Raw genomic sequence first — 27,218 nt, forward strand, 5'->3', positions numbered from 1 at the left:
TTGTTTGAATGGCCTTTATTAAAAGATACAGGATACTAGATTTGACACCAATATTTGGGGATGCAGCACTTGATCGTTACAGGCTGGAGCATTAGACACTGACAAATGTTTCCAGGTATCTGTGCCTTTAAAAATATCCCTGTAAATACTGTATCTGCAGTATATGGCAACCATTGACATCTGGATATTGCGTCATTGTATCTTTTTTTTTTAATCACATTAAATTTTACAATAAAGTCGTAAAAAAGGAAGAGAGAATCTTGCTAAACCATGCAACACCCAACAAGCCAACATTTACAGTTAGTCTTAGATCACAACGATTTCAAATGGTATTTCAATGTTCAATATGTTCAGCAACAATGACAATATCATATCCAAAGACTTAAACACAATAATGATACTTCATATTTTTTAAGGAGAATTAATTCATCCTTGGTATACTCCTCAGACAGTACTCCATCTTTCAGCTACCATCTGAAAATGTTTCATTAATGTTCAAAGCAGAATTTTATTCACATCTTGTGTTCTTGGTACACGAAAGAGGTTTAGAAAGGGATAATTTTGTTCTTTTCTTACTGAGTGAATAGTATCAAATCCTAAAGGACATACATGCATCTCTTTCTACAATATGCACAGTTCGGTTACAGTCTTTAATTGGTCTGCTCCACAAAGACTCGAGAAAACTGGTGCTTTGAAAGCAAACTTCAATGTTAAAATACACCATGTCTAAATCTGATAAAACACAAGCTAAAGAGCTTGTGCATGTGAGAAGAGGTGATTGATATTTTCATCATCACAGTTTATTAACAGTTTGTAAAGACAGTATTTGGACGATCAGAGCTATTTTTTAAATTCTAAAACATCATTTTCTTACTGTGGAGATGATGATGTATACTGTTCTGTTTTTTCTACGTGTGTGATTTCAAAAAGTATTTGTTGTTTGATTTGTTTACTGCAATTAAAAAGCAGAAAATCATTATGCAATATAATTAATATGATATTAAAGTAAGAGAAAACATGATAGAAAAAAAATTCTTCCTTCAAATAATTTTATTGTACTCCTTCCCTCAATCAGTCAACAAAATAATCAATCAAAACCCTATGACTTGGGATAGATATGGATATAGATATGTTGTAACTAATGAAATGGAACCTAACTGAACATACAGTTACATGAACAAGAAAGATGTGACAGAAAGGAGGAGAAAGCCTAAAAAAAATATATCAATGTATCCAACTCATCTACAACTTAAACCCACTACACAACATTTTGAGTATTTCTGTTTCAATTTCAGCAAATTGGCACTGTTAAAAAATAACCCCAGGATGATTCTCATGCATGTTTTGAATTTATTGAGGAACCTGACCCTCTTTTTCTAAGTGGATTTATGGATGTTTACTCGGGATGGAGATATCATTGTAAAGTGTAATTATAAGTTACATTTGTGTGTTCAGACTGTGTGTTCCGTCTTTCTAGCTCACATTGTTGCATTTTGCTTTTAACTTTTCCACCTCAGCCTAGCATAAAAACAAAGTTTAAATTTTCAGCATTTAAATTTTTTGTGCATAACAACAGGTGGATGAAAACCCATCTACAGCTTCTGCCACAGCGCCATCTGTTGACCACGTTGGTGAGCAGGAAAAATCAGCAAAATCACATTAACTAACTTCCCTTTGTTTTCAAAACACCGGCATACACCTGTCCTTTTCATCTGACACAGTATCATTGCCTCATGTCGCTCCTCTCTGCGCCCATCTCTCAACTCTCTTTGACTTTTTAACAAACGTTCTGACGTCTGAATTCCTGTTGAACATCCTAATGCAGTCTGTATTTACATATTTCATCTCTTCTCTTTGGAAAACTCTGACAGATTGATGGTTTGTAATTATGCATTGTATATATTGTATTTCCCTTTTTGTGCCTCAAACTGACTTCCTTTAACCCTCCACTGCTGCTTTATGAAGGCAGGGATACATGAAAGGATGAGAAGGAAGGGTGGCAGAAAGGAAGCTGAAACAAAAAAGGGGGGGACTTGTCAGGACCAAAGCTTCATCATGTAGACAGCTCTGGATGGATGGGATGTAGAAGAGGAAAAGAAAACAGGGCAGGGACAGAAGGCAGAAAGAGGAGGGGACTCTCTTTTCTAAAAGTCCCTGTGACTCAGGAGAACAGCGTTAAACAGACGAGGAAGAAAAAGGTAGAAGAGGAGAATAAGGAGGAAGAAGAGGAGAAGGAGAAGTAGAGCCTCCTGTCTCAGGCCATTGCAAGGCTGCTCTCACAGGACGAAGTGGAGGTTGACTAAAGAGAGGGAAGGGAAAGAGGGTGGTGAAGAATAGGACTGAAAGAAGAGCATTGTGTTAATCCCAGTCCTTCTTGACATCGAGCTTCCACTCCCAGTCCAAGTAGACATTCTTGTCGTCATCGGTGAAGCGAGAACGGATCCCATAGGAGCCACGTGACATCAAGCCTTTGGGTGCCTCATCATCCGGGAATACAAACTCATATTCCTCTGCCTTTGGGGCATAACTTCCCACCATGTATGATACCTTGCCAACTGCAGGAAGATACAAAATAGACTCAAGTAAACAGAATTTTTATCAAAGTGCTAAAAGTGAAATTTTTATAGGGGAACAATGAAGCCTTTTTTGGCTCCACAGGGACCTGTAAGAAGTCTTGAGCCAACCTTAAAATGTCACTTAATGATCATCATCATTGAGAAAACTAGAAAAGTTGACTGGCATATAGTCTTAACAAGGTATAGTTGTCATACAGTCGCTGAATTGAACTTACTGTGTACTCCTTTTATGTTGATCACATGATGGTACCTCAAGCCAGCAACGATTTCTCTGTTCACCTGCAGACACACAAAGTTTCATCAAATCTTTGATTGATTGGCACTACATGAGTTTATCAACTGGTTATGTGGTTCTTCATTTCTCTATGACCACAGCTATCCATCCATTTCCTACACTCACTTTATACTGTTCAGCTTTTTTTCAGCACACTTGGAATGAATGGTTGGCTTACTAGTCTATTGCAGCACACTCTTATGGACAGAAAAAAACAATTTAATTTAAAACAGTGTCCAATTTATTGACATGCATGTGTTTGGGTGTTTGCCTCTGGGAGGACCAGGAGGAAACTGACACAGACAGGACAAGAACATGCAAAGTACCAAAAAATATAGTTCCTCAAGCAGGCACTTAAGGCTGGCTGCAAAAATGAGTAAATCTCCATGAGCCCCTATATTAAAATGTCCAACTTCACAGCAGAAATAAACATGTTTACAGTCTTGTACAAAGGCATCCTAAAGTAAAGATGGGGTATTCACAAGAGACAGATATGAAATAGAAAGGTTAAAAGTGAAGGAGATATCCTGACGTCAAGTATCTTGTATAGATCAAGCTTCAAAAGCAGTGGACTGTTTCAAAACCCCTTCTTCAGCTGATAATGATTCTATGTGTAAAATCTGTGGAGTACCCATTAAATGCAAAATTTCAGTTGCAGGTAACAGTCTATCCAGAGTGAAATACATGGGATTAAACACTGTGTTCCGCACTTACAAGAACATGAAACGCACATTCAGACTAATGAGCTTGTGTGATCTGGGTAAACTTCATTTAAAGACAGCAGTGAAGATGTTTGTCCAGCAGGTGTCCTCACAGCAGAGCAAAGTCAATCACTGGGCTGTTTGGTCATTCTCTGCACATCTTCCTCTCAAGGGGACTATTGCCTCTAGTCTACCACCCCTTCCCAGACACACACACACACACACACACACACACAATGACCTTATTTCTTCATTTTAACAAAAACTGTCATATTTGATTGAAGTTTTTGTTATGTTATGAAGTTATTGATAAAATACTCTCTGCAGATAAATGTCCCACAATCCGAATCACTCTCACAAGGAGACAATTATTGATCTCATATTCAACCAGTTGCTGAGTGTTTTGCAGAAGTTACCCTGAATTTTAGAGTTATGATGAAGAAACTGTAGAAACAATACTAAATCAAGTACAGTTCTTCAGGATAAAATCACCTATAAACACTGCTAAATCATTACAAATCAGCCAGTTGTCTTGCTTTTAGGTTTGTTGTTTGGTTTCCCCTCTCCCTGTGTCTGTAACTTTGTTTCCTGCTGTTTCCACGCATTTTGATTGTCTGTTCTGCATGGATCAGTTTCACCTGTGTCTTGTTATCTTGCCTTTAGTTGTGTCTGTGAGCTTCTTGGTTTCAGTGTTTTTTTGTTGTCTTACGGTGTGTCAAAGGTTCATCCCTGTGTTTTGTCCTTGTGCTTTGGGATCTTTTCTTTTCTGAACCTTGCCTTTTCTTTTGGATTTTTTTTTAACCATATCAGATTCGCCTCCCCGTAAGTTTTGTGTGATTAAATCATTTTTGGACTGCACAAACTCTGCCTCCTGTGGCATCTTCATTTGGGCCTTTCCTCAAATTACCTCTCTTGTATAACTGTGAGTCAAGTAGTGATGTATCTTGCATTTATGGGTCAATATTGTTGGTTGGCACATTTTTCTTACTCTTGTGGCTAACTGGAGGAATATAAAACTACTTAATAATTCTTAATGTGATCATTGTCCAATAAACATCCTGCTCTGCATTTCCTTTAAAAAATATTTCATCATCCACACTCTGGATTTATTTATAGTGGATGTAGAGGTCAATACTGCTCTGTGTTTACATTGGGTGGTTTATTTTATGACAAATGTCTGTGAGAAAGTGGGGAGGGTAACAAATGAAGGTCAGGCAAGGAGAGGAGAAGAGAGATGAAGCAAGGGAAGGACAGAGAAAGTCAGACATTTATAGAGGAGCTGAGAAAAATGCATTAGAGAGAACAATTTAGGTGTTTTGGGTTTTAATGGGAGGGCTTTGGGGCTCTTACAACAAAATTAGTGTAACTTTCTCAATCAGTGGACCATTTTGGTGAGTTGATGAGCAAAAATTAAGCACTGAAACAAACAGGAATAACGGTGGTACCAATCCAGTCCTCATTGTTTGATTTGTACACTATTTTTAAAACAAAAAATGCTAATGGCTCTTTGAGACTAACACATTTTAGTTTAGTGTGTTGGCATTCTAACATTTGCTAATTAGCGCTTAAGCCAAAAGATTGGAATTACGATTTTGACCTGATGATGCCGCAAAAGGTGTGTTTTTGTTTGTCCTAAAGGAAACATGAATGAAATTTCATGGCAATCCATCCAATAGCTGTTCAGGCAAATCAATGAAATGTGAACCTCGTGCAGCAGCTCAAGAAACGTTTAGGGGATCGTGAGGATTCATCCTCTGAGGGTTATGAACATTTCCACAAAAGTTTGTGCCAGTCCATTCGTAGATTTTGATATCCTTCAAAGGATGAGTGGAAGCATCACCAAAGTCACTAGGATTCCTCCTTTGCGTACCATTTATAGCTAAATATTTTCATGTAAATCCATCCACTTGTTGTTGAGCCATTCAATCTGGACCAAAGACGAGGACTGACAGACTGACAGTCTCACATCCCCAGAGCCATGTTGCAACTCAAATCAAAGACTAAATTAAGAAATCTAAAAAATAATGATTTGTCAGACTTGCGAAAATAGATTGCTGACAAAGTTGCTTATCGAGCATTAATACTTCCCAGCATAACAAAATGAAACTGAAAAGACTCATTAAATATGATAATGGCCTTGTTTGTGGTTGTAAAGGACATGGTGGCTTACTCAGCATGGTCTCTCTCTCTCTCTCTCTCCTGTTTATCACTTACAGTAAATATCTGATCATCTGTTTGTTTATTACATCCATACGCATACAGATGAATATATCCATGATGTAATGCACAGTAAATCTCTCTATCCTTAATATACATCTGCGACTGCATCTATCCATCTTACCTTGTAGTCTATCTTTAGTCTGTATGTCACTCCTTCCTTTAAGGCGAGGCTCTTCTCCTTTAGAGCTTGCAGGTCTCCTGCACAAACAACAACAATAGCATCACTCATTGGTCAACATCTATGACATCACCTGCTACAACATCTCAAAATGACTCACTGTATGACCTCTGCTGCTGATTTACACCCCCCAAGTGAGCCTTTGAAAATTTGTCTTTTATTGCTTTTAGCAGTTAATGAATCATTTTAACATTTTACAAATTTATGTATTGAATTTCTAAACAAATGGTCAATAAAAGTGACACGTTGAGCTTCAGTTGAAATGGATATAAAACAGAACAGAATGACAAAAAAGTAACACAGATGGCCAAAACAAACAATAACAAAATACATGTACAAAAAAGGAATTGTGTCACCAATGAGAAAAAAAGTCACATGGTTAACAACTTCAAATTGAGCAGTATCACAGAAGTGCTGTTGTACTAAATATCAGCTCGTGATTCAGTAGTAGTTAACAGACATTTTATCACAGATGTGCTTACATTCAGTATAACAGCACGACCTTGGGTATAGCGTTTATACAACAATAAGACTGTCGACATACGACGTCCTTTATCTCGTGTTTCTAGAGCGATATATTTTACGGACACGTAATGAATTGTTTAAATGTCATGTTTCTCGAAGGGAGATTGTTTCAACTTTTGTTTATTCCAAACTGCTAATATTTTTTAACATGTTGTCAACATTACAGAAACATTAGGTAACTGTTAAGTATGACAAGGTTGTTTGACATTGACTGTTAGTTATTGCTTTGATTAATGGTTGTGTATCTAACAGCAGTAAATGATTGCCCCTTGTGTGTGTTCTTAAACTAATTGTAGAAATATGTTCATCTTTGTGGTGCAATGATTGTTACGATCTAAGATGACGATCATTAATGTAACATTAATGCAACAGCCGTTAGAACACCGGTGAAGTGGAGTGATGCATGCACTCATTGAACAACTCTTGTGCACTGAAACTATGTGGTAGAAACTCTTGTATAATATAGAATATAACATGAAAGTTTGTTGATCTTGGCACCCATTGGTACTTCTTAAGTTTACAGTCACACATGCATGTTTGCTTAGTGGTGTATGATATGATAAATAGAGCTAAAATGATAAATAATTTTCTCATGTTTCGGCAAAATAAGAAGTCATACTTAAATGCAGCCTTCATGCCCCAGGACAACAACATACTGGTTATTTAGTATTACTGGTAAAACCAGAACTTTTGTACAATGAAATTGTCTTTGTTGCGCTGTGGGGTTGAATGGGTTCATATTGAAATTGAAAGGAGGGGGGAAACATCCTGGACCATTGTAAAAGCACATTGCAATCAGAAATGCATCCACTGCCTAATCACTTTATATCTCAATTTAAACCCGACCATCAGTCCTGAGTGCCTCCTAATGGAGAGAGAGAGAAACAGAGGAAGAGAGGAGAGGAGATGAAGGAGAGATAGAGGAATAAAAACAGACAGCTGTGATGTGTGGAAGAAGACAGACAAGCAAAGAAAGGAAGTGACCTACAGATAACACACACACACACACACACGCACACACAGAGCACAGTACAGGGATGGAGATTTGATTCCCACTGGTGTCACCCATATTAAAAATATATGCACTTGTGGGACACTTTGAGTAAAAGCCTCCAAGAAACAGCTTGATAAAAACTCATGATTTCACTTTCACTGAGAATCTTCATGTCGTCCTGTGGTTTGGAAGTGTTAATTCACATGAAACACTTTAAAATCCCCATTAGATAAAATCAAAAAATGCATGTTATCGAGCTAATGAAGCTGTTCCTCTGTGTCTGACACTTTTTCTTTTCTTTGTCTCAGTCTCATTTAATTCAGTCTATCTCTACGTGAACTGTGGTGAAAAACTCTGACTCCTCTACCCTCTCCTCTCGTCTCAGGAGACAAAAAGAGAAAAGATACTGAACTCCCCTGGGAGCGTCTGACTGAGAAAATAGGTCAGTGTGGAGAGCTGTCTACCTGTTCCCCTCATGCACACACACACCTACACGCAATATGTCTTCATGCAAGGATGCACACGTGCAGAGAGACCCACACATTGAACAAACAGCTGAAGCCTGCACCACAAATGATTTACTGATTATATCTCCTGATAAAGGGCAGAACATAGTAGGGAATAAAAAATGCCTGTTACACTGCCTATTTACTTTATGATCTATGCACATGCTAAAAAATACAAATGTGTGATTTTTTTGTCCTTTTTTTGTAGCCTCTGCATCAGGTACCAGTAGACATTTACTGTCAAATCTGTGACTTCATAACTTAACATAAAGTGCCATATAGAACAAAATAGCAGGAATAGGCACAGTATTGTTGGGTTTATTTTATTTAAAACAAATGGATATCAGATGAGCATTATTATTACTCAAATAACCTTGCCAGTAGTTGACACTGAAATCTTAAAATCTTGGGCAAGCAGGCAATCTAACCGGGCTCAGATTCCTCTAAGGACATAATGACAGGCGAAAAGAACGAAAGTGGCACTGACAGAGGAAAAGAAGAGGTGACTGAGCAAGAAGGCTGCAGACAAGAGTAAATCTGGGACTGAATTTTAGTCATTGATGAGAGTTTCTTACATATACAATTTTAAAACGCAAGAGGTTTGGGTATTTCTACACCAGAATATAGCATCAAACATGGCAGTCAAATGATACGTCTGATTTCATGTCAACTGGGAAGCTGTTAAGAACCTTCAATGGTGCTGCTTCAGTGGAGCAATTAGACATAAGTCAATTAGCTGCATGACACTTGTGCAATACGTTTATAGGAGACAACCTTTACCGGAGATTAGTCTGTCATCAAAAGAATGGTTCCAAGGAAATTTAGACTAGCACCTTTTTAAAGTGGTCACATATTACTGATATCATTAGAACCACAACACATAATAAATGTGGGATGAATGTGTGTGGCTGAGTAAATGTGTAAAAGCATGCATGCTCAGCAGAACAACCCTGAACACTGAAAAACATGAAAGTTTAACAAAGCCAGTGGTTACGTTTAGGGCATTGGAGGGCTGAAAAGTCATAGGATAGAATATTGTTTGCAGTCTGGCAGCAGGCCACATAGTACAGTATGTGACACACCATATATCAGAGACCAAAGTGTTGCATTATGCCTTATAACATGGAAATATGGTTGTGCAGAGTGTTATCAACTGAGACAAAGAATATGCCTCAAGAATAAGATAAAGTGTGGAAATGATCATTTCAGAGCTGCAAGTTTTATCGTAAAAATGTTATAATCCCCTTAAAATTTGATGTGAACATACACTTCTAACTTCTAACCAAACTAGGTCACAGTATTGTGCTTACACTATGTGTGTTTTGCATGGGTGGCCCCATTAGGCAATAAATCTATACCTCTGGCAGTCGTAGTGCTGTATCCAGCGAGACACAGAAGAACATTAAAAGTTGCTTTTGTGCTGTCAGCTCAGCCTGAGAAAACAAACTATTTTTCATGTATCAATGCATCAACCTTCAGGCCATTGATCCAAACACAAACAACAACTGAGATGACAAAGATACTGTAATTTCTTGAGAGCAAGAATAAATCTAAAAGTGAAGTCACAGTGCAGGAGCAGCCCTGATAAAAAGGCAGCGATATACTGAATGATATCTGAAGCAAAGATTAAGTGAAGAATTCGAAATGAGAAAGAGCAAATATCATGTGAGACAGAAAATGAAGCAGTCAGACATGTTGTTTTGTTTTATTAACCAGGAAAGGTCTCACTGAGATTAAAAAGTCCTGGCCAAGACAGGTAGCAGCAAACAAACTACGAACACGCTAATTAAAACAGACACAAAACAAAACAGACAGTATTAAAACCATAACATCCGCAAAAAATAGAAGTTTAGTATAAGCTGTGAATCCAATGATCAGTTTAAGCAACACCCAGATTCTGTCTCCAGGTCTTTAAAACTATATATAACTTTGTGTAATGCGTTCCAGTCTGAGGGTGCAGAGTTTCCAAACAGCCTCTTCCCAATTTCTGTACAGACATATGAACATATAAAAGCCCCTGACCATCAGACTAATAAGAGGTATAAGTACATAGATAGGATGGAAGAAACCCAAGAATTGCCTTGTATATGAAAACATAACAACATGTGCACTTGTTAAGGGAAGCATGGTAGACTGTGTTGATCATATGTGATGTAAACAAGTCAGTTTAGCAGTACAGTAAGTCAGTTTTGATTTTAGTTGGTCTGTGATGGATTTAAAGGGGACATATAGGGACAAAACTACAAAAATAACCCAAGTAATGATTATACATTTATGAGCAACAAAACAATTAAACTGAACTTGAAATACAATACAAATACAATACAAACAGAGTCATGGTGCTGCTGTGGTGCATGTTGGTTCACTGCTACACTAAATGGAACAGAACCTTAATTAGTATCATTGGTAACACTTGTGTTTACCCTATTTCATGTCAAAAAGGTTTATCTGACCCAACACTCTACATCTGACAGGTCAAGCTATTATCGGACTGATATTGTGTAGTCTGAATCTGAAGTTACATTAGTTTATATGAACAAAATGGCATAATTACTTATGGGATGTCTTGCATTGCTGTTTTACTGTGACCCAATTCAGTAAACATAGATGTAAATGCTTAATTGGACATAAGAAACAATATATTATAAACTCTTTTGTAGTGGATCACAAAGCAAAGGCTCCGAGCACCACCTATCCTGTTGTTGTCTGTGCTGACAGAGACTCAGAGGTTCGATGATGAGTTCACCTCTTGAGTTCATGAGGAGCAGTTGTGAACCGAGAAGTACAGGTTGAGACACGATCCAAACAACCTGAGAGGAGTTAAAGGTCTCTGATTGGACAACCAGTCAAGCGCACAGCTGTGTCTCCTTTCTCGTCTGCACTCTCATCGTGTCAAGCAAACATATAGTACAGTGTATATCACCCTGAAATTCAGAGCCTATATGTCGACAGTGAGGCAACATGCTCTCATGTGCACCCCGGACGGCCAGTCAAAACTTTGCTTGATGGCACACCGATGCTGCGGCCCACCAGGATTTGTATGCCAGATGGCCAGTATACCACAGCATGCAGAGTAGTAAATGCTCAGCATCACTTAGAGCACTGTGCTGCTTTGGTAACAGCTTATAGTGTATAATGAGGTCTCTAATGCGTTCAGCCACCGACGGAAAGTCCATTTCACATCCAGTCTGGTGCCGGCTCGGCTATCTGACTGCAACATGATACACTAGCAGGACCGATTATTACACCGCCGCTTACTCAGATTAATGATTAAAGATCTTTTTCTCTCACACAGCATTCAGCAACTTCTCCTTCTCCCTTTACCTCTGCGACACGAACACACACATTCATCCATCTTAAACCTAATCTTCATTTGAACAGCTTCCAAGGGAAAAAGTGGGATAAGGACTAGTTTTTTAGGTTTTTTAGCAAGATTTTCCAGGTACATGAGATGAACACTTCATACACGCTACGTAACAGAGCATTTTCTATAATGGACTGAAGGCGTTTTGTCTGCCTGTTGGTGCAAAAAGCAAGCACAAATTTACAAAACTTTTAATTTTCAATATAATCATCAGGGGCCAGTTTCATAAAAGGTCACTGTTCACAAAAAGCAGATACATTTGTGAGGCCTATCGCAATGCATGCATGTACATATGCATGGATGACAAGTAATTAAAAGTGAGAAGTAGTGATTGCAAATTTTGTGAAACAGGCTAGAGATTAACTGTGTTACAGTACCTCAAAGCACAAACACCTAAACCAACCTCTTCCTTACAACTAATCCAGTTTCACCAGAATCAGTGAAATAGTTGGAGCTGTGGGACCTAGGGCTGTAAAGCCTTGTGTTCTTCTCCTGACTCGGAGCACAAAGTTACAGAGTACAGAAACAGACGTATGAATGACAGAGACACCATTCGCCTCATTACAAGTCAGTGTAACATCAACATGATTGAAAATCTGTTTCATGGTAGAAAAGTTGCTTTAAAAGGTTTTATGTCTCAAGGCCCAGTCGATAACCGTAATGACATCACTAATGACATCATATGATGTGAGGAGAAAAATGAATTTCATGTTTGTAATCAGCGGAGTGCCCCTTTAAACTCCCCCAGTTTGTAATATAATCTTTTTGTTAAAAATGTGTAGTGCCCAAGTCCAAACCCAGATTACTCAATTGATTTTCCATCCGCCTTTCTTTTCCTCCATCATCTATGATTGAGATCAGATCTGGGAAGCATTAGATCTGTCTGGTGTGGAAGAACCAGCGTGCTCTTCCCATTTCATGCAATTCAGCAGATCTTCCATTACGCACAGAAACATGCACATTAAAGCCTGCCGGATAGTCTCTCTCTCTCTCTCTCTCACTCTCTGTGTGTTTGAATCAGAGGACACTGCATAGTACAAAGTTAGTATCGCCTAGCAACCAGGTGACCTTTCCTATTAGCAGTATGCGATTGTGTCTTTTTCTGTGTGAATGGGCATATGTATGTGATCGGCAGGGAAATCCTCTGGTGGAAAAATCATAGCAAGTCCTGCATGCAGTGAAATCAGTTACAGGAACTGTAGTCCTTCTTATCAGACACACCCTGACGCACAAGTCAATGATAGGTGAACCCACACACACACATAGATCGATCCTTTCCTCAACTTTGTCTCCTGTAGGGAGTGACATAATCTCTTTGCACCCACCTGATTACCATGCACTGCAGACACACACACACAAAGTTACAGCCTCCTAACTCCCCTTCCCTGTATGTCGCTTTCTCCTGCACCCAGGGGAAGATGTCAATACTGCCCACTAAGCAAACATTTAGCTGTCTCTCCTCCTTCTTAAGCATGAACACACCCACTGCAGTCTTTCTGCACATAAAATGCAGCACAGCTGGGGTAAGATGCCTTGCTCCAGGGCATGCCAGTGATTTGTGTCACCATACAGGAAGCAAGGGTGTAGCAGCACCACACCACATCCACAGCTAGCCTGGGTTTACAGGAGCAACGTAATTCTGGATAGAGAAGAATAAACAGAAGAGTGATAGAGTGATGAAAGGCAAGCGTACCTGTCAGGTCCATGGTCAATGGTCCAGGTGCTTCGTCACAAAGCAGGGTCATCCTGGTCACCTGGACATTTGGCACCGAGAGGTCTGGAAAGGAAAAAGATGAGGTTATTACAGTATTTATTCATTTACTCATTTATATATTTATTTGCTAAAATAGTTTGAAATTTTGGAAAATTCCTTCATTTGCCTTCTTGCAGAGTTAGATAGAATAGCACGCTCATATCCGTCCTTTAGGGAGCCAGGAGATAATTAGCTTAGCTTATCATAAAGACTTGAAGCAGGTGGAACGACTCGCTTATGATTTACCAGGAGGTTTTGTGGTGATCAGAACTATTTAGTGATTAAAGGTCCAGTGTGTCAAATTTAGGGTGGTCTACTAAGAGAAAATGGCAGAGGTGGAATATAATTTGCATAACTATGTTTTCATTGGAGCATAATCACTTGAAAATAACAATTATTGTGTTTTTGTTACCTTAGAATGACCCTTTTATATTTACAGACATTGTGGGTCCTTTTCTATAGCGAACTCCGCCATGTTTCTACAGTAGCCCTGAATGGATAAACTAAAAACTGCCTCTCTATTGGGTCTTTTCTGTGTTTTGCAGGCGAGGAGGTTGAAATTAGCAACTACACTGCTAGTCTACAGTGTGCAGTCACACTAGTGGCTTTGTATCAGTACTTTTAAAATGTTTAGTTTATTTAAGCCTAGCTAATCAGCACTAAACACAAACTGCAACTGAGCATTATGGTAATTAGTTTTGCTGGCATTTGGTCATAAATCAAATTATTGGGCAAACTAAAACTGAACAAATGTCTGTACTAAGTTACAAGGTAATCCACTGAGTAGTTGTTGAGACATTTTACCCAGAAACACAAATTTAAGTTGTATGGTGGTCATTAGGAAGTCATTAGGATTCATCCTCTGAACTGTGACTGTTGGTACAAATGTAAGAGGTTATTTCAGTGGAGGACTGACCAGCAGAACTACAATGGCTAAAAAGAATAAGCCCACAATACTACTGCTGAAAATAAGATGTAGTTTTAGCGTGTATATGTTAAAAACAGTCTGTAAACACTTCAGTAATTGTGGAAGAAAACCAGCATTGTGGACTGACATCAGTATTCAGCATGGACAAAAGATAAATGGCCTCTGTGTAACAATAAAGTCCTCTCTGTGTTTCCTTTCTCTCCTTACAGCCTTTTCCACCGAATTCAATGTTACTAAGATGTAGATGCGGTGGTGTTGACTTTCAGCAGCGGAGGAGTCAGAGCTATTCTACTGATATCAGCTGTCATGGCCCGGCTGCTGGATTAGAGATGCTGAGGCAAGCAGATCTGTTTCAGTGTGTGCGTGTATATATGTGTGTGTGTTTGATCAGAAGTTGATGACTATGTGGAACTATGCACCAAGTCGTTATATTGAGTGTATGGTATTATTAAAGCTGCAGTAACAGTAGGTACCAGAGTGAATCACCAGCTCTTCTATCAAGTCAGGTAAACAATGAATACACACACCTGCCCTAAGTACCTGCCCCAGCAGGGTCTGCTTGTACTTGACCAGGCTCTCGTCATCTTTGTCCAGTTCCTGAATCTCCTCCAAAGACTTCTGGACTGGAGGTTTGTAGTTCAGGTTTCTCTCGTCCTCTTCCTCTTCGATTTGCAAATGCTTCTTATCAGCCATTAGACCTTCCAGAAAGGAGAGGATGGAGAAGATCATTAAAAGGGATACTTTTACATGTCACAGTTGACGGTTACAGTATATCAGGCTGCATTTAGGTAGGTGTGTGTCATAAACAACTGACAGTAGTTTTAGAAAATTGTGTTGTTTTTGTTTTTTAATTATTTAAGCTACTGCCTTCCATATACCCTCCTGGTTGGGAATCTCTGAACTATAGATTTCACATAAGATGCTACCACATTGATTGAAATACGGATAGAGGAGGAAGAGGAATAAAGTAGGACTAAAGCGCTGACACTGTATCCCATTTGACAAAAACATGCTCTATATTACTGTATACTGTTGGTGTTTATTAGTTTTAATTGTTGTACATGGTTAAAAAGTTACTTATATATAAGTTACTAAAACTAAAATAATCAAATGTGACCTTTCTCTGACAGTAAACTGGAAAAAAGCAAAGAAGGAAAAGGCAACTAACATTTGTAGTAGAGACCAACTGGAGTAAATATTTCTGTTATATTTCAGCGACTGAAACTCAACCAGCACAGGCAAGATTGCTTTACTGTCTGGGATAAGATGTATATTACTCTATGTAGGGCAGCTCCAGCCATCCGGGGTTTGATTTCATCAGGGATTTTGATTCAATATTGAGTTTACAGACATTCGATAATGTGTTCTGCAAGCTGAAATTTCATTTTAGCATTTCTACCTCATGCGCACCTCCAGAGAGTGAATACTTGCAAACTGGAATAGTTACAATAACTGGAGGGATTTGGTCAGACAAAGCCACAGCTGACGGCAGTGATGAAAACACAGCAGTTTTAGGTAAACTAACAAAACAAGCATTTCTGCAAAACTGTCATGATGTTAGCAGAACACGGTGACAGTTTTGACATTTTGAATTTATATCACAATGAAGGTGAAACTTTTATACTGAAACTGAAACTTATTTACCAAGATGCACCACTGTGCACACTGACAAAGTTGTTATTAGGCATTATCATGGTGATATAAAAATTGGAACTTTTAAAATTTGCTTTACATAGCAGGTAATCCATCAAAGCAGCCGTCATGTCAGCATTTATTTTTGTTAGAGTTGTGGTGATGTGGGTGACTTCATTACAAGCGTAACATTGGAAATAATGTAACTTTGACCACAATAAAAGTAGACTTGATGTCAAATTTGATCCATTTCCTCAATAATGAAGCATCAAGGTCTCATCTTTCAAGTATTTACATTCATGCTTGTTTGTGTATTTGTACTGCGATGAAAAAATGTGCTCACAAGTCCTTTTTTTAAAAAAGGATTACATATTTTATCATTATATGGTTCAAATGAGAGGCACAAACTTGTTCTTTCCTTACTGACTTACACAAGAACAACACCCATGACTACACACACACACAGATCATTTCCTACAATAAAAAATTACATGGCTGCCAACACGAATGCACAATGCATACCTCTAGACTCCAATTATCTGGATAACACAGACACGAAGTGCGCTCTGGATGTCTATTTACTGTGCTCTAACAGGTTTGTGTAATAGCCTCTGGTTCTGTTTTTACTGTTCATAATGAGACAGCTCAGTGTACATCAGCTATGTGTAGAGGTAATTGGATGACACAGAGAGTACACAAATGCCCACACACACAGACACACACTGTAGTCACAAACATACCCACCAAACACATATAAATGCGCAGTCACACAGCGTTACAGATTCTGTGAACATTAGTGGAAATCAAACACATTAAACTGAGACATGCAGCAATGACAAGTGTCAACACACACACACACACACACACACACACACACCCATGCACTCATCTGTGTGTTTGTAGCAGCACCCCACCCAGTCATGACCAAACACGGCTGCCTTCGCCCGTCACCATGGCAACCCTTTCAACTCCCCTTGCAGTGACATCACCTTTGCTGTGGATCTGTTTTATATGACTGAATATACACAGTGGAGCATTTTATTTTTACTTGCAACAAGAGAGATCCGTGGCATATCAGTTTTAATACATCCTGCACACACATACACACACACACACACACACACACACACACACACACACACACACACACACACACACATACATTCATATCAATAGATCTATTTTTAAAGGAACAGTGTTCTTGGATGTTAAAATCCCTTGGTTGTAGTTTTCCTTAAATCAATATTTAGCCAAAGTGCACAGATTGTTTTTATAATATAGTAAAGTTTCGTCATATGAGATAAAGCTAATCTACCATCATGGAGCACTATAGCTAATGACTTTCTGGGGATGACAATTTATATCATATTCTGTGTGGGATGACACACAGAAAATGATATAAAATGAATATAATATGTCACAGTTGACGGTTACAGTACATGGCTATGTTTTCATTAGCCATGAAAATCACCTGCGTATAACCACCAGTTTTTTACCTTTGAATAAACTTTTTACACCAACAGCCATGTTGAACCACCATGTTTCTACAGAAGCTCAGAACAGACAAACTAACACTGGCTCTAGATGCACCTTTCTTGTTTGTCACACCTTCAGGGCTAGTGCAGTTTTTCTTCCATACTAGGAAGGAGGGAGTGAGGGAAGGGGATTGCAATCAGCAACCCCACTGCAAGGTGCCTTTAAAGGACCTTTAAAGATTTTATCCTTTAAATCTAAATAAATTGCTGGATGATAGCCGGACAGTTGATGGAAAAAATATACATATTTAAGTGCCTCCACGCACATTATTTATCCATTTGTCCCATCTATATCGGAAACCCTACTACCAACTACCAAGGTGGTCAGCAAATGAACACACGTTTCTTTCACATTTAAAGAGACCTTCTAAATGTTGTTTAGAACAATAAATATTGATATTGATATTAACGATCCTATAATGTGAAAAGCCATAAATTAACCAAACGTTTTGAATTTGCATATTTTATATAGAACAGAGAATAGACACAGAAGTTTGGCACAACACTGAAAGGTAAAAAAAAGATCAAATATTGGCTTATTGAAAGATAGATCACAGCTGGTTTGAAATATTAACACAAAGGTCTCATTCAGATTTCTTTTTCTCCCTTCTGCACACACCATAAACTCTGCAAAATGTCAGATATGGTACATGACTTCATAAATAATTCACCTAGCTTTATTTACATATCAAACTCTGCAGCCTGCCTCCACAGGAGCGTGCATGTGCACACATGTACACACATCGCTGCGTTAAAGCGCGTTTCTGAGCTGCTATTAAAACAAGTTTCCTCTGTGACATCTGAGAGCTCCTCTTTGATCTCAAGACTGCTGACCTGTCACAGAAAGCCTATCAATTAACATTTATTTGAAAAGGCAGGGTTCGGGGCACAAAGACACTGTCTTTGTGTTTTAATATGGATTTCTTTTAAAGTTGTAGTGTGCGGTAGTATAAGCCTTTCAACCTCAGAAAAGATTTCTCGTTTGTTTTAACATAATTTACAGAGCCTGTACTAATTTATCTGATATGATGGACACTGAGAAGAAGCTGTGGTTGTCTGCGAGAAGATCTCAACCAAATATTCTGTAATAATATTTGACTTCCTAAACCCTAAAGAGTTCAGTCTCAGTTTAGGTGGCCTTGAATACAACACTGATGATAACATCAATGAAGCACCTAAGTACTTTTTTAAAATTATTAATTTAAAAAGATTTATGAGAGCGGACTGACCTTAGAGATGTTTTTCTAAAATCTTTGCTTTTTAATATCAGTTACCAAAGGAAGAGGAGATGAGAGAATAATTAAGCCTTAAACATGCAGGGCTAAAACCCTCCATATTGTGTGAGTCATGGTGTTAGAAACAAGATAACACTAGCAAAAAGCCAGAAGTGTGTGTGTGTGTGTGTGTGTGTGTGTGTGTGTGTGTGTGTGTGTGTGTGTGTGCATGTGTGTTTGTTCTTGTACATGTGTGGACGTGTGTGTGGTCTGTTCACCCCCCCACCCATCTGTGATGTGATATTAACTGGTGGATTTTCTTTGATGCCCGTAAAACTGCCTCATTACCCCAGTAGCTTTGAAAGCATCTTCTGCATCATTACACACACGCCTGCTATAAAATATGCACTACAAGTGTAAATCAGCACTTTTTTTTCTTTTTTTTTTTTTAAACACAAAAGAAAACCGAGAAGAGACGTGTGTCTAAAGGGTGATGCTACTGGGGACTAAAGATACTTTCAAGACACATCACCTTTGAAAAAAACTAATACAGTTATTTCTGAAATTTTAATGGTAAATCCATCAATGTGTACCTTTTATATTCAAACTCTGTAACATTATTTTGTGGATAATAACTCAAAATTATTAGTTGTTTTCTTTTGTTTTTTTGTTGTTGTTGTTCTTTTAGACATTAAATGAACAACCAAACTGTTCTTTTAAGTAGTGTGTTCTTTTAATGTCTTCTGGTTGCCCTGAGTCCAGCTGAAGTGTCCTTGTGTGTGAATGTGTGTGTGTGTTTTTTGAAGCTGCTTAATTGCAATATTACCGTAAATCGCTCTGTAGTATAATCCGCACCAGCCAAAAAAATGCATAATGAAGCAGAAATAAACATATATAAGTCGCGCTGGACTATAAATCACATTTTTTGGGGGGGGGGGGTGTATTTTATAAAATCCAGGGAATGGGGATGTCAAACGTGAGGGGGACCTCGTCCATGTTAATAATATGATTTTCAACAAACTCACTGAAACTGTCGCCCTTGTCTTGGGAGTCTGCTGGCAGTTTTGGGGACATCACTGTCTCTGAGAGGTGGTTGCGTTGCATGAAGCGGTAACACCATGAATATCCTCCCGCAAAGTCTTTAATATGCATCGCCTTGGCAACCACCTGGGCGTGCAGACGTAACTGCTCCGTCTTCAAGCCTCTCCCGGAAGCACGTTGTTCAAGCACCCATCTGTGAAGTCGTTCCTCCAGCTGTGGCCATCTAGGTTTTAGCCCGCGATTCGCTTTTTTTGTTTTCTTCATTGCACTTAAAGTGTCCTCCGCTTTTCGCCAGTACCTCGCAAGTTTCTCGCTCACTCCAAACTTTCTCCCTGCTGCTCGGTTACCGTGTTGGGCTGCATATTTCACTATCTGCAGCTTGTAATCTGCAGAGTATGACTTTCTCTTTTCAACAAACTTACTAAAACTGTCGCCCTTGTCTGCTGGCAGTTTTGGGGACATCGCTGTCTGTGCTTTCATAGAGACGTGGTTGCGTTGCATGAAGCGGTAACACCACGAAGGTCCTCCCGCAAAGTCTTTTATATCCATCGCCTTGGCAACCACCTGGGCGTGCAGACGTAAGTGCTCCGTCTTCAAGCGTCTCCCGGCAGCACGTTGTTCAAGCACCCATCTGTGAAGTCGTTCCTCCAGCTGTGGCCATCTAGGTTTTAGCCCGCGATTCGCTTTTTTTGTTTTCTTCATTGCACTCAAAGTGTCCTCCGCTTTTCGCCAGCTCCTCGCAAGTGTCTCACTCACTCCAAACTGTCTCGCTGCTGCTCGGTTACCGTGTTGGGTTGCATATTTCACCACCTGCAGCTTGTAATCTGCAGAGTATGACTTTCTTTTTGCAGTCATTTGTGCTCCGTCTGTTTCAGTTGTCTTTCAGTGGATTAATAGGAGTAGCAGATACTGGCACGCGAGCCTAGAGCGCCCCCCCTCGTGGCTGAACGAGCATGTGAAATTACCGTAAATATTTTAATATATAAGACGCACCTGAGTATAAATCCCAGGCCAAACCATGAAAAAGGTGCGACTTATAGTCCGAAAAATACGGGGAAATAACAGCGTTTTCTCTGCAAATCCTTGGCTGCGGTCGAATAGTGAAATTTTGTAGGAACCTTCCTACCTGAGTGAAATGACCCGGAAGTATTAATGTAGCATAAGAGCTGAGCGCTGTCTATCTGTTAAGGAAAGGAGTTGAGGAAAGGAGCTTCAATGCTTCCTTTATTATCTCCTTTAAGAAGGCAAAGGATGTAATGCCGCAATTAGTCGCAATTCCTTGCGGCAGCGACAAAAAAAAAAGAAAAAAAAAGAAAATCGGCGCACCATTTAGTCTTCACAACCAGACATTAAAAAAAGAAAACATTAATGTATTTAAACAGTGTGCAGCAGAGAATATGAACGTGTTGACGTGATGTAAACACTTTGATCATGTTGTTGACATTAAGAACTGTTTGTAAGTGCGACATCCAGCGTGATCATCACGAAGTTACCTTTGCTGATTAATCATATATCTTTGCCATAACCTGCACATATGTTTCTATATGAGTGGACAGGAGGGTGAGCGACCATACCAGCGTAACAAACACTTCACCTGACTTCTGTGACAGATGGACATTCATTCATTTATTATCTGAATTCTGACGTTGATAATGAAGTCATGTTTTTCTCCGGGTTTTCCACGTTTATATTTCCTGCATTACACTACATGGTAAGAGCGCACGGGGAGTATCTAGTAAGTATCTCAGATGCGCGTTTTGTAGTCCATCTTCTGGATTTTGTAGTTTTACCACAGGACACGTCAATAACATTCGCCGTCGCATAATAACGTGTAATGCAGTCGGTCGTCTTCTCCAAACTCCTTATGAATTCTTCACATCTTTCCGTTCGTGACGTTTTCTGTCGAGGTCAAGGAAAAGTGGTTAGGGAAGGACTTAGGGGAAGAAGGATTCAAAGAGGACTGCTCACATGAGACATCAAACACACACACACACACACACACACACAGACTGAACATGTTCTTCTATTAGCTCTTTGTTGACAAGAGCCTTTCACAAATGTCTGTATCCAGAATGTGACTGAACCTGGATACACTTTGCAAGTTTGGTGAAATTCTTTACAGTAACATACTGTAACAAAGACAAACTAAAATTTTGAAGAAAGATCTCATTGTAAATGTAATAGTTTTGTGGATATCAAAAAAGAAATTTCGATTGTTAAATAAATCAACTGTAATGGATAACTGACAAAAATATATCTACAAAATATTTTTAAGTTGGTCCAGTTTTATTGTGTGGCCAGCAGTTTATTCATTTCTAAATCTTTTGAATTTTTTTTGGCCAAGAATTAGATGAGAAAAGTAAGATACTGTCATGTTTGTATGGTAAATACAAACTTATGGTTAGCTTAGTTTAGAAAGACTGGAAACAGCCTGGCTATGTCCAAATGTGACAAAAACTCACTCAGTAACACATTTCATCTTATTTATCTAGTTCATTTTAAAAAAAATGACATAACAAATGTTGCATGTGGCTGTTTGTGGCGGTAGCTTCCTGCAGTTTCTGCTGGTTGCCCAGCAACAGCTCGGAGCCAAGAAATAGTTCCACAAATTGACTTTTTAAAAACTGAATTAACAAACAAGATCTGACTTCTCACTATCTTATCTTTATTCAACTAAGGCAGATTTTGTTACCTTCAGGCAGAGCCAGGCTAGCTGTTCCCAGCTGTTTCCAGTCTTTATGCTAAGCTAAGCTAACTGGCTGCAGATATTGGAGTGGTATCGATCTTCTTATCTAATTTTAAAGCTTAATTCCCTTTAGGTGCATTGTTTAGGTGTGTGCAATTCTGTTCATTGCGTCGGAGATGAAAATGGAAGTAAAACATTTGTTCTGACATTTATTGAGAATACTGCATCTTAAGTGGGACATTATCTCACAAACTAAACAAGAAATGTTTAATTTCATCTGAGATAATCGAAGTAAAACTGATCTCCCTTTGTCTCAACGGCCTCCTCTGTTTTAATATTTGCTTCCTGTCTGCCTCCTCTTTCCCTCTTTAACCCAGATAACTGTTCACTGTGTCAGGAAAACACTTTCTCACTATGTGTGTTTGTGAGTGTGTGTGTGCCATAAGCGTTGATTTGCTGTTTTTTATAGTCCTTTGAGGCTCGCTGTCACTGCTCTGTTCTAATACTATAACGAGACCTCTGGGACACTGAAACACACACACGTATACTAAAGGACACACAGCGGAAGATGAAAAGAAATCTTTCAGGCTTGTGCAAAGCCAATAACAGCATTACAATGAAGGGAAAGGGCAGTCAAGGAAGAATGATCAACATAACAGCATTACAGCATGCCATGTGAGCAGGGTTCACTTCCATCTCCGAGGCGGCTGTCAGTGCGTGGCCTTTTCTGCCACAACATAGCCTGAATCGATTTGTCACCTTCAAAATTTTCATGTAAGCCTGCATACACCCTGTCAACACCAGAGACGCTCGTAACACTTTGTCAGGATATCCATGAAACGGTTTGATTCTCATTTCTAATGTTTCCTTGTTGATGAAAGGCTGATTTGACAAACAGATGATACCAGCTGCTGGGAACGTCTCATGACTGAGACTGTCACTGCAGCTTCTGAAGTGTCACTGATGCTTTCACTATTAAATATGCTGTACTTGTGATGTTACACTTGTCAGCAGTAATTAAGGTATGATTCAGCTTTGTCAGCTAAGATTTAAATGTGTTAAAATGCATGATCCATATGCTGTACCAATATTTAATACTGGCCAAAACTAAAAAGTAGGCTCTCCATCTCTCCAGGATAACAGGAACAATCAATGCTGACGTTGTGCCAGAACAGGAGCTGGTGAAGCGGGCAGTGTAACCAGGCTCAGCAGCTGCTCTGGACATAATGACAGAGGCAAAAAATTTTGACGAAGGAAGCTAAGAAGAGAAAATTAGAGAGTGAGCAAAAAGCCACCGGACAAGAGTAAATCTGGGACTGACGTTTAGTTGTTGGCGAGAGCTTGATGAAATAAAAGGCTGAAAGACAGACGCTGAGCTGAGCTTACTATTGGATCAGTAAGTAATATTAGCTAGTTGCTAGTTTTTGATCATAAATGATATGATCATAACAAATACACATGTACAGGCCATATTGTCCATACAACAGTGCTATTACGCTCAAGTCACATATAAGTATTTATTTAACAGTTCTTTTGGAAGCACATTGTGCAAATTACCGTGCTTTGATGCATATAGCTGCTTTAACTTTATTCTCTGTACCTGCATTTTGTGTTATGGGTGAGAAAGCTGTTGTGAGGGTTTTCTTAACTGTCTGTTCTGTTGGAAACCTCAGAACCGATTGACCAGCTAGCTGTTGCAGATTTAATCAAGAGCCGAAGTGAAACAAAGTCCGGAATTGGGAAAACATCATTTAAATTCCTACTGACATTTGTAGCTACAACATGTTTATATTCTTAGATAAGGATATTAGTTTTTGTTTTGTTCTTTATTTATCTAATCATATTGTTGATTTATTATTTCAGTTTTGTAGTGACCTTTAACATCCCTTTCCCACAAACCCCTGTACATTAGCCTGAATATAAAGCAATGACATCATCTCTTAAAACATCCACCCCTTTAATCAACCTCCTCCCTTGTGAATTTTCTCCTTCACACGCATACAGTAATATGTCCTCAGCTGCTCCATCAGCCTTGTTGAGACAGCAGGTTGCCTAATTGAGTGACTTGATTGGTCTCGTATGTGTCTGCTCTCCCGTACAACCTCATTTGTCACTACTGGGACAGACAGACACGGAGGAGGAGGAGGAGGGATGATGTGAGAAGCAGATACTGTACAGTTTCTTAAACACATCTGACAAGCTGACAGCGAGTGTGTGTTCGTGAGTAGACCTGAATTGCAGTAAGTAGGTAAAAAAAAGGGAGCTTAAGGTAAAGAGGAGGGAAGGGAGGAGAGGATTAGAGAGTGAAGTATGGAGGTTATTTAATCTGACAGTGGGAGGAAGACAAAAAGAGGGAAGTGAAGACAAAAAGAGGAAGGTGTAAAAGTGAGGGAAGTGAGGAAGCATAAAAAAAATGACAGACTAAGGAGGAGATTAGAGAGGAAGGGAGTGATGATGAGTTAGAAAATGCAGAAAAAGGAGGAGAGAAAAAGGATTTCAATTAGCTCGTTTGAACGCTCGCTGCTCGCTGCCTTGCTGCCTTGCTGCCTTGCGCTGGTGTTTGCTGATTGATAGCTCATGAAGAGCGTTCTGCCACATGGGCCTCACCCACTCACCCACTCTCTTCCACCACCACCACACACACAAACACACACTTTCCTGTGAAACATCCTGAGCTGCTCTCCTCTTCTTTCCTGGAAACAGCTGCTGACAGAACATGTCGATCTCAACCACCAACACTTCCCTTTGTTTCTTTTATGTTTACCCCCTCCTCCTTTCTTCCTTATCCCCCATCTCCTCTTTCTCATCTTACACCTACTTCTTCCAACCATTTCCACTTATCTTATCCCTCCACCTCCTCCTCCTCTCCTTATAACTTCACCTCCTCCTCTTCTCAAAACCTCTTTACCTCCCTTCCTCCGTCATTTTTTTGCTCCCCTACTCTCAGCGTTCATCTTCCACTCAGTCACCTCCCACGTACCTATCAAAAATCTTCTCCTCCTCGTTTTTTCGAAATTCAATCTCAGCCAAGTGTTTTTGACAAGATTCGATGTGTCATATCCACAGAAACCTGTACAGATTCCCTGTGTACAGTTTGTCCTCGCTTGAAGCTGTTTTCTTATTTTGTTTCTGACAAAAAAAAATAAATAAATGCAAAAACAGCACTCAAAATATATATTTTTTTGTAATGACATATTTGGAGTGATTCAGTGCTTCGAAAGTGAACTGAACTTTAGGGACTGAAGAAATAAATGAGCAGCAGAAGCAGACTGAAAAGCTGTGACATGAAGATCTACGGTTGGTGGATCCAGACTGGAGCAGAGCGATCAATTCAAATTGCTATTTGAAATTCATCGAGTTAATGGAATAGATTATTCACAGCCAGCTCAGATCTTAAATCAAATTTCACTTCCAAGAGCTTCTCATTTTCTTCGCTTTGCACTCTTTGTGGTTGTCCTGCCTCTTTCCTCTCTGTTTCTGTGTCTTTCTTTTCCAATTACTTCACCTTTTTTCTCTTTATCTCACCAAACACACACTCTTTATACACACACCTGTGTGAGGGGAAACCCCAGGACCGTTCCACCATCTGTAACAGCATTACTGCAGTGTGAACACACACACACAAACAGAGAGGGAGTGAGCTGCCGTGCATTGCAAATATGTTGCAAATACAAGCAAAAAAATAAATAAAAATACAGTTAGAAGTAACAAGACAATGGTAACATCATTTGACTTTTGCATACGCTGTGTCATCACACACACTCCCTCCTCTGCCAGCATTCCTCATGGTCACACTCCCTTTTGCGTGTGTGTGTGTGTGTGTGTGTGTGTGTGTGTGTGTGTGTGAGCAGAAACATAATTACAAAAGCCGGCAGCACACATGCACAGATGAACACAGGCACACACACACACACACAGGAGAGAGTGTAGGATGTGATCAATAGCTATTGATTTGCCACCTTTAGCTTGTCTTGGCAGCCTTTCATGTTAGACATAAAAATGTCCACACACGCCAGGGCAGAGACATATGGCACACACGCACACACAATTATAATTTAATGAATCCGTTAAACAAACACCATAAAATAGATAATTCATGCACAGTGTAATAACTTGGATCAGTGAAGTTATACTGATTTACTAGAGCACACACACACACACACACACACACACACACACACACACACACACCCTCCATTGCCTCACCTCTGTAGCACACAGTTAGCCACAGCAGCTCCAGCACCTGACCCCCAAACTCACACACGTCCACTCCCAGCATGGTGCCTCTCTCTGCGGGGGCTGCACCCTGTGCGACGGCTGGCAGAAGAAGAACCACAGAACCGGGGAACCTCCACAGGTAGTGACAAAGTATCAGAGCAGGGAGGGATTAAAGAGGAGAGCATCCACAAAAAGTCTTGGATTGGAAAGAAAAAGGGTTGGTCAGATGTGCATCTCCTCCGTGGAGGAAATGTGGGGAGAAAAAATGTAGTTGTGAGGGGTTGAAGGGGGTTGAGGAAAAGGTTTGGCGTGAGGGAGAAAAGAGAGGCAGGGAGGGTATCCTTGGGTGTGGGTGTGGATGTGATGGGGATGTGTGTGAGCAAGAGACAGAGAGAGAGAGAGAGAGAGGATGGAGGGAGGGGTGGGTGAGGGAGAGGCAGCAGACACAAGAAGCAGCCGGCTTTCTACTCTTCCTCCTCTTCTCCTCCTCCTTCTTCTTCTCTTTTGTAAACTAGAGCAAGAAGGGAAGAAATCTAAATGCTAAAACAGCTAAGTGTCTGCTAACTTGCATGCAGCAGAGAGGATGCTGGGAGTGAACAGTGGCAGGCAGACGTTGGTTTAGCCGGTAGAGTGTCTGCAGCAGCATGTGTGTGTGTGTGTGTGTGTGTGTGTGTGTGTGTGTGTATGTGTGTGTGGTACTCAGACGCTGGCTATCGATTCGCGGACAGGCAGCAAACCCCTCCCCTCCTCTCCCCTCCCTGCCTTCCTTCCTCCTCCCTCCTTCCTCCTCCTCGTGTCATCAGCCCAGAGACTGCAATGAGCTCATCCTTTACCCCCTCCCTCATTCACTCTCCCTCGCCTCCCCTCACCTCA

The 27,218-nt window shown here is 39.7% G+C and overlaps 1 protein-coding gene across 2 annotated transcripts; it reads right to left on the minus strand.

Moving 5' to 3' along the window:
- On the minus strand, positions 1-26,994 carry arhgdig (Rho GDP dissociation inhibitor (GDI) gamma). Of its 2 annotated transcripts, none has more exons than XM_010729124.3 (6): positions 26,334-26,994; positions 14,547-14,717; positions 13,032-13,115; positions 5,893-5,969; positions 2,792-2,855; positions 1-2,555 (listed from the first exon to the last, which is right to left on the minus strand). In XM_010729124.3, the coding sequence occupies exons 1-6, from the start codon at positions 26,404-26,406 to the stop codon at positions 2,359-2,361; spliced, it is 666 nt and encodes a 221-aa protein (XP_010727426.1). In that variant the 5' UTR covers positions 26,407-26,994; the 3' UTR covers positions 1-2,358. The 2 variants fall into 2 exon arrangements, with proteins under 2 accessions (XP_010727426.1, XP_019113880.2); XM_019258335.2 differs by lacking the exon at positions 26,334-26,994 and adding an exon at positions 19,426-20,476.
- Between the last annotated feature and the right edge of the window lie 224 nt (positions 26,995-27,218).

This window comes from Larimichthys crocea, chromosome XII, assembly GCF_000972845.2.
Source record: "Larimichthys crocea isolate SSNF chromosome XII, L_crocea_2.0, whole genome shotgun sequence".
NCBI classification, from domain to species: domain Eukaryota; kingdom Metazoa; phylum Chordata; class Actinopteri; family Sciaenidae; genus Larimichthys; species Larimichthys crocea.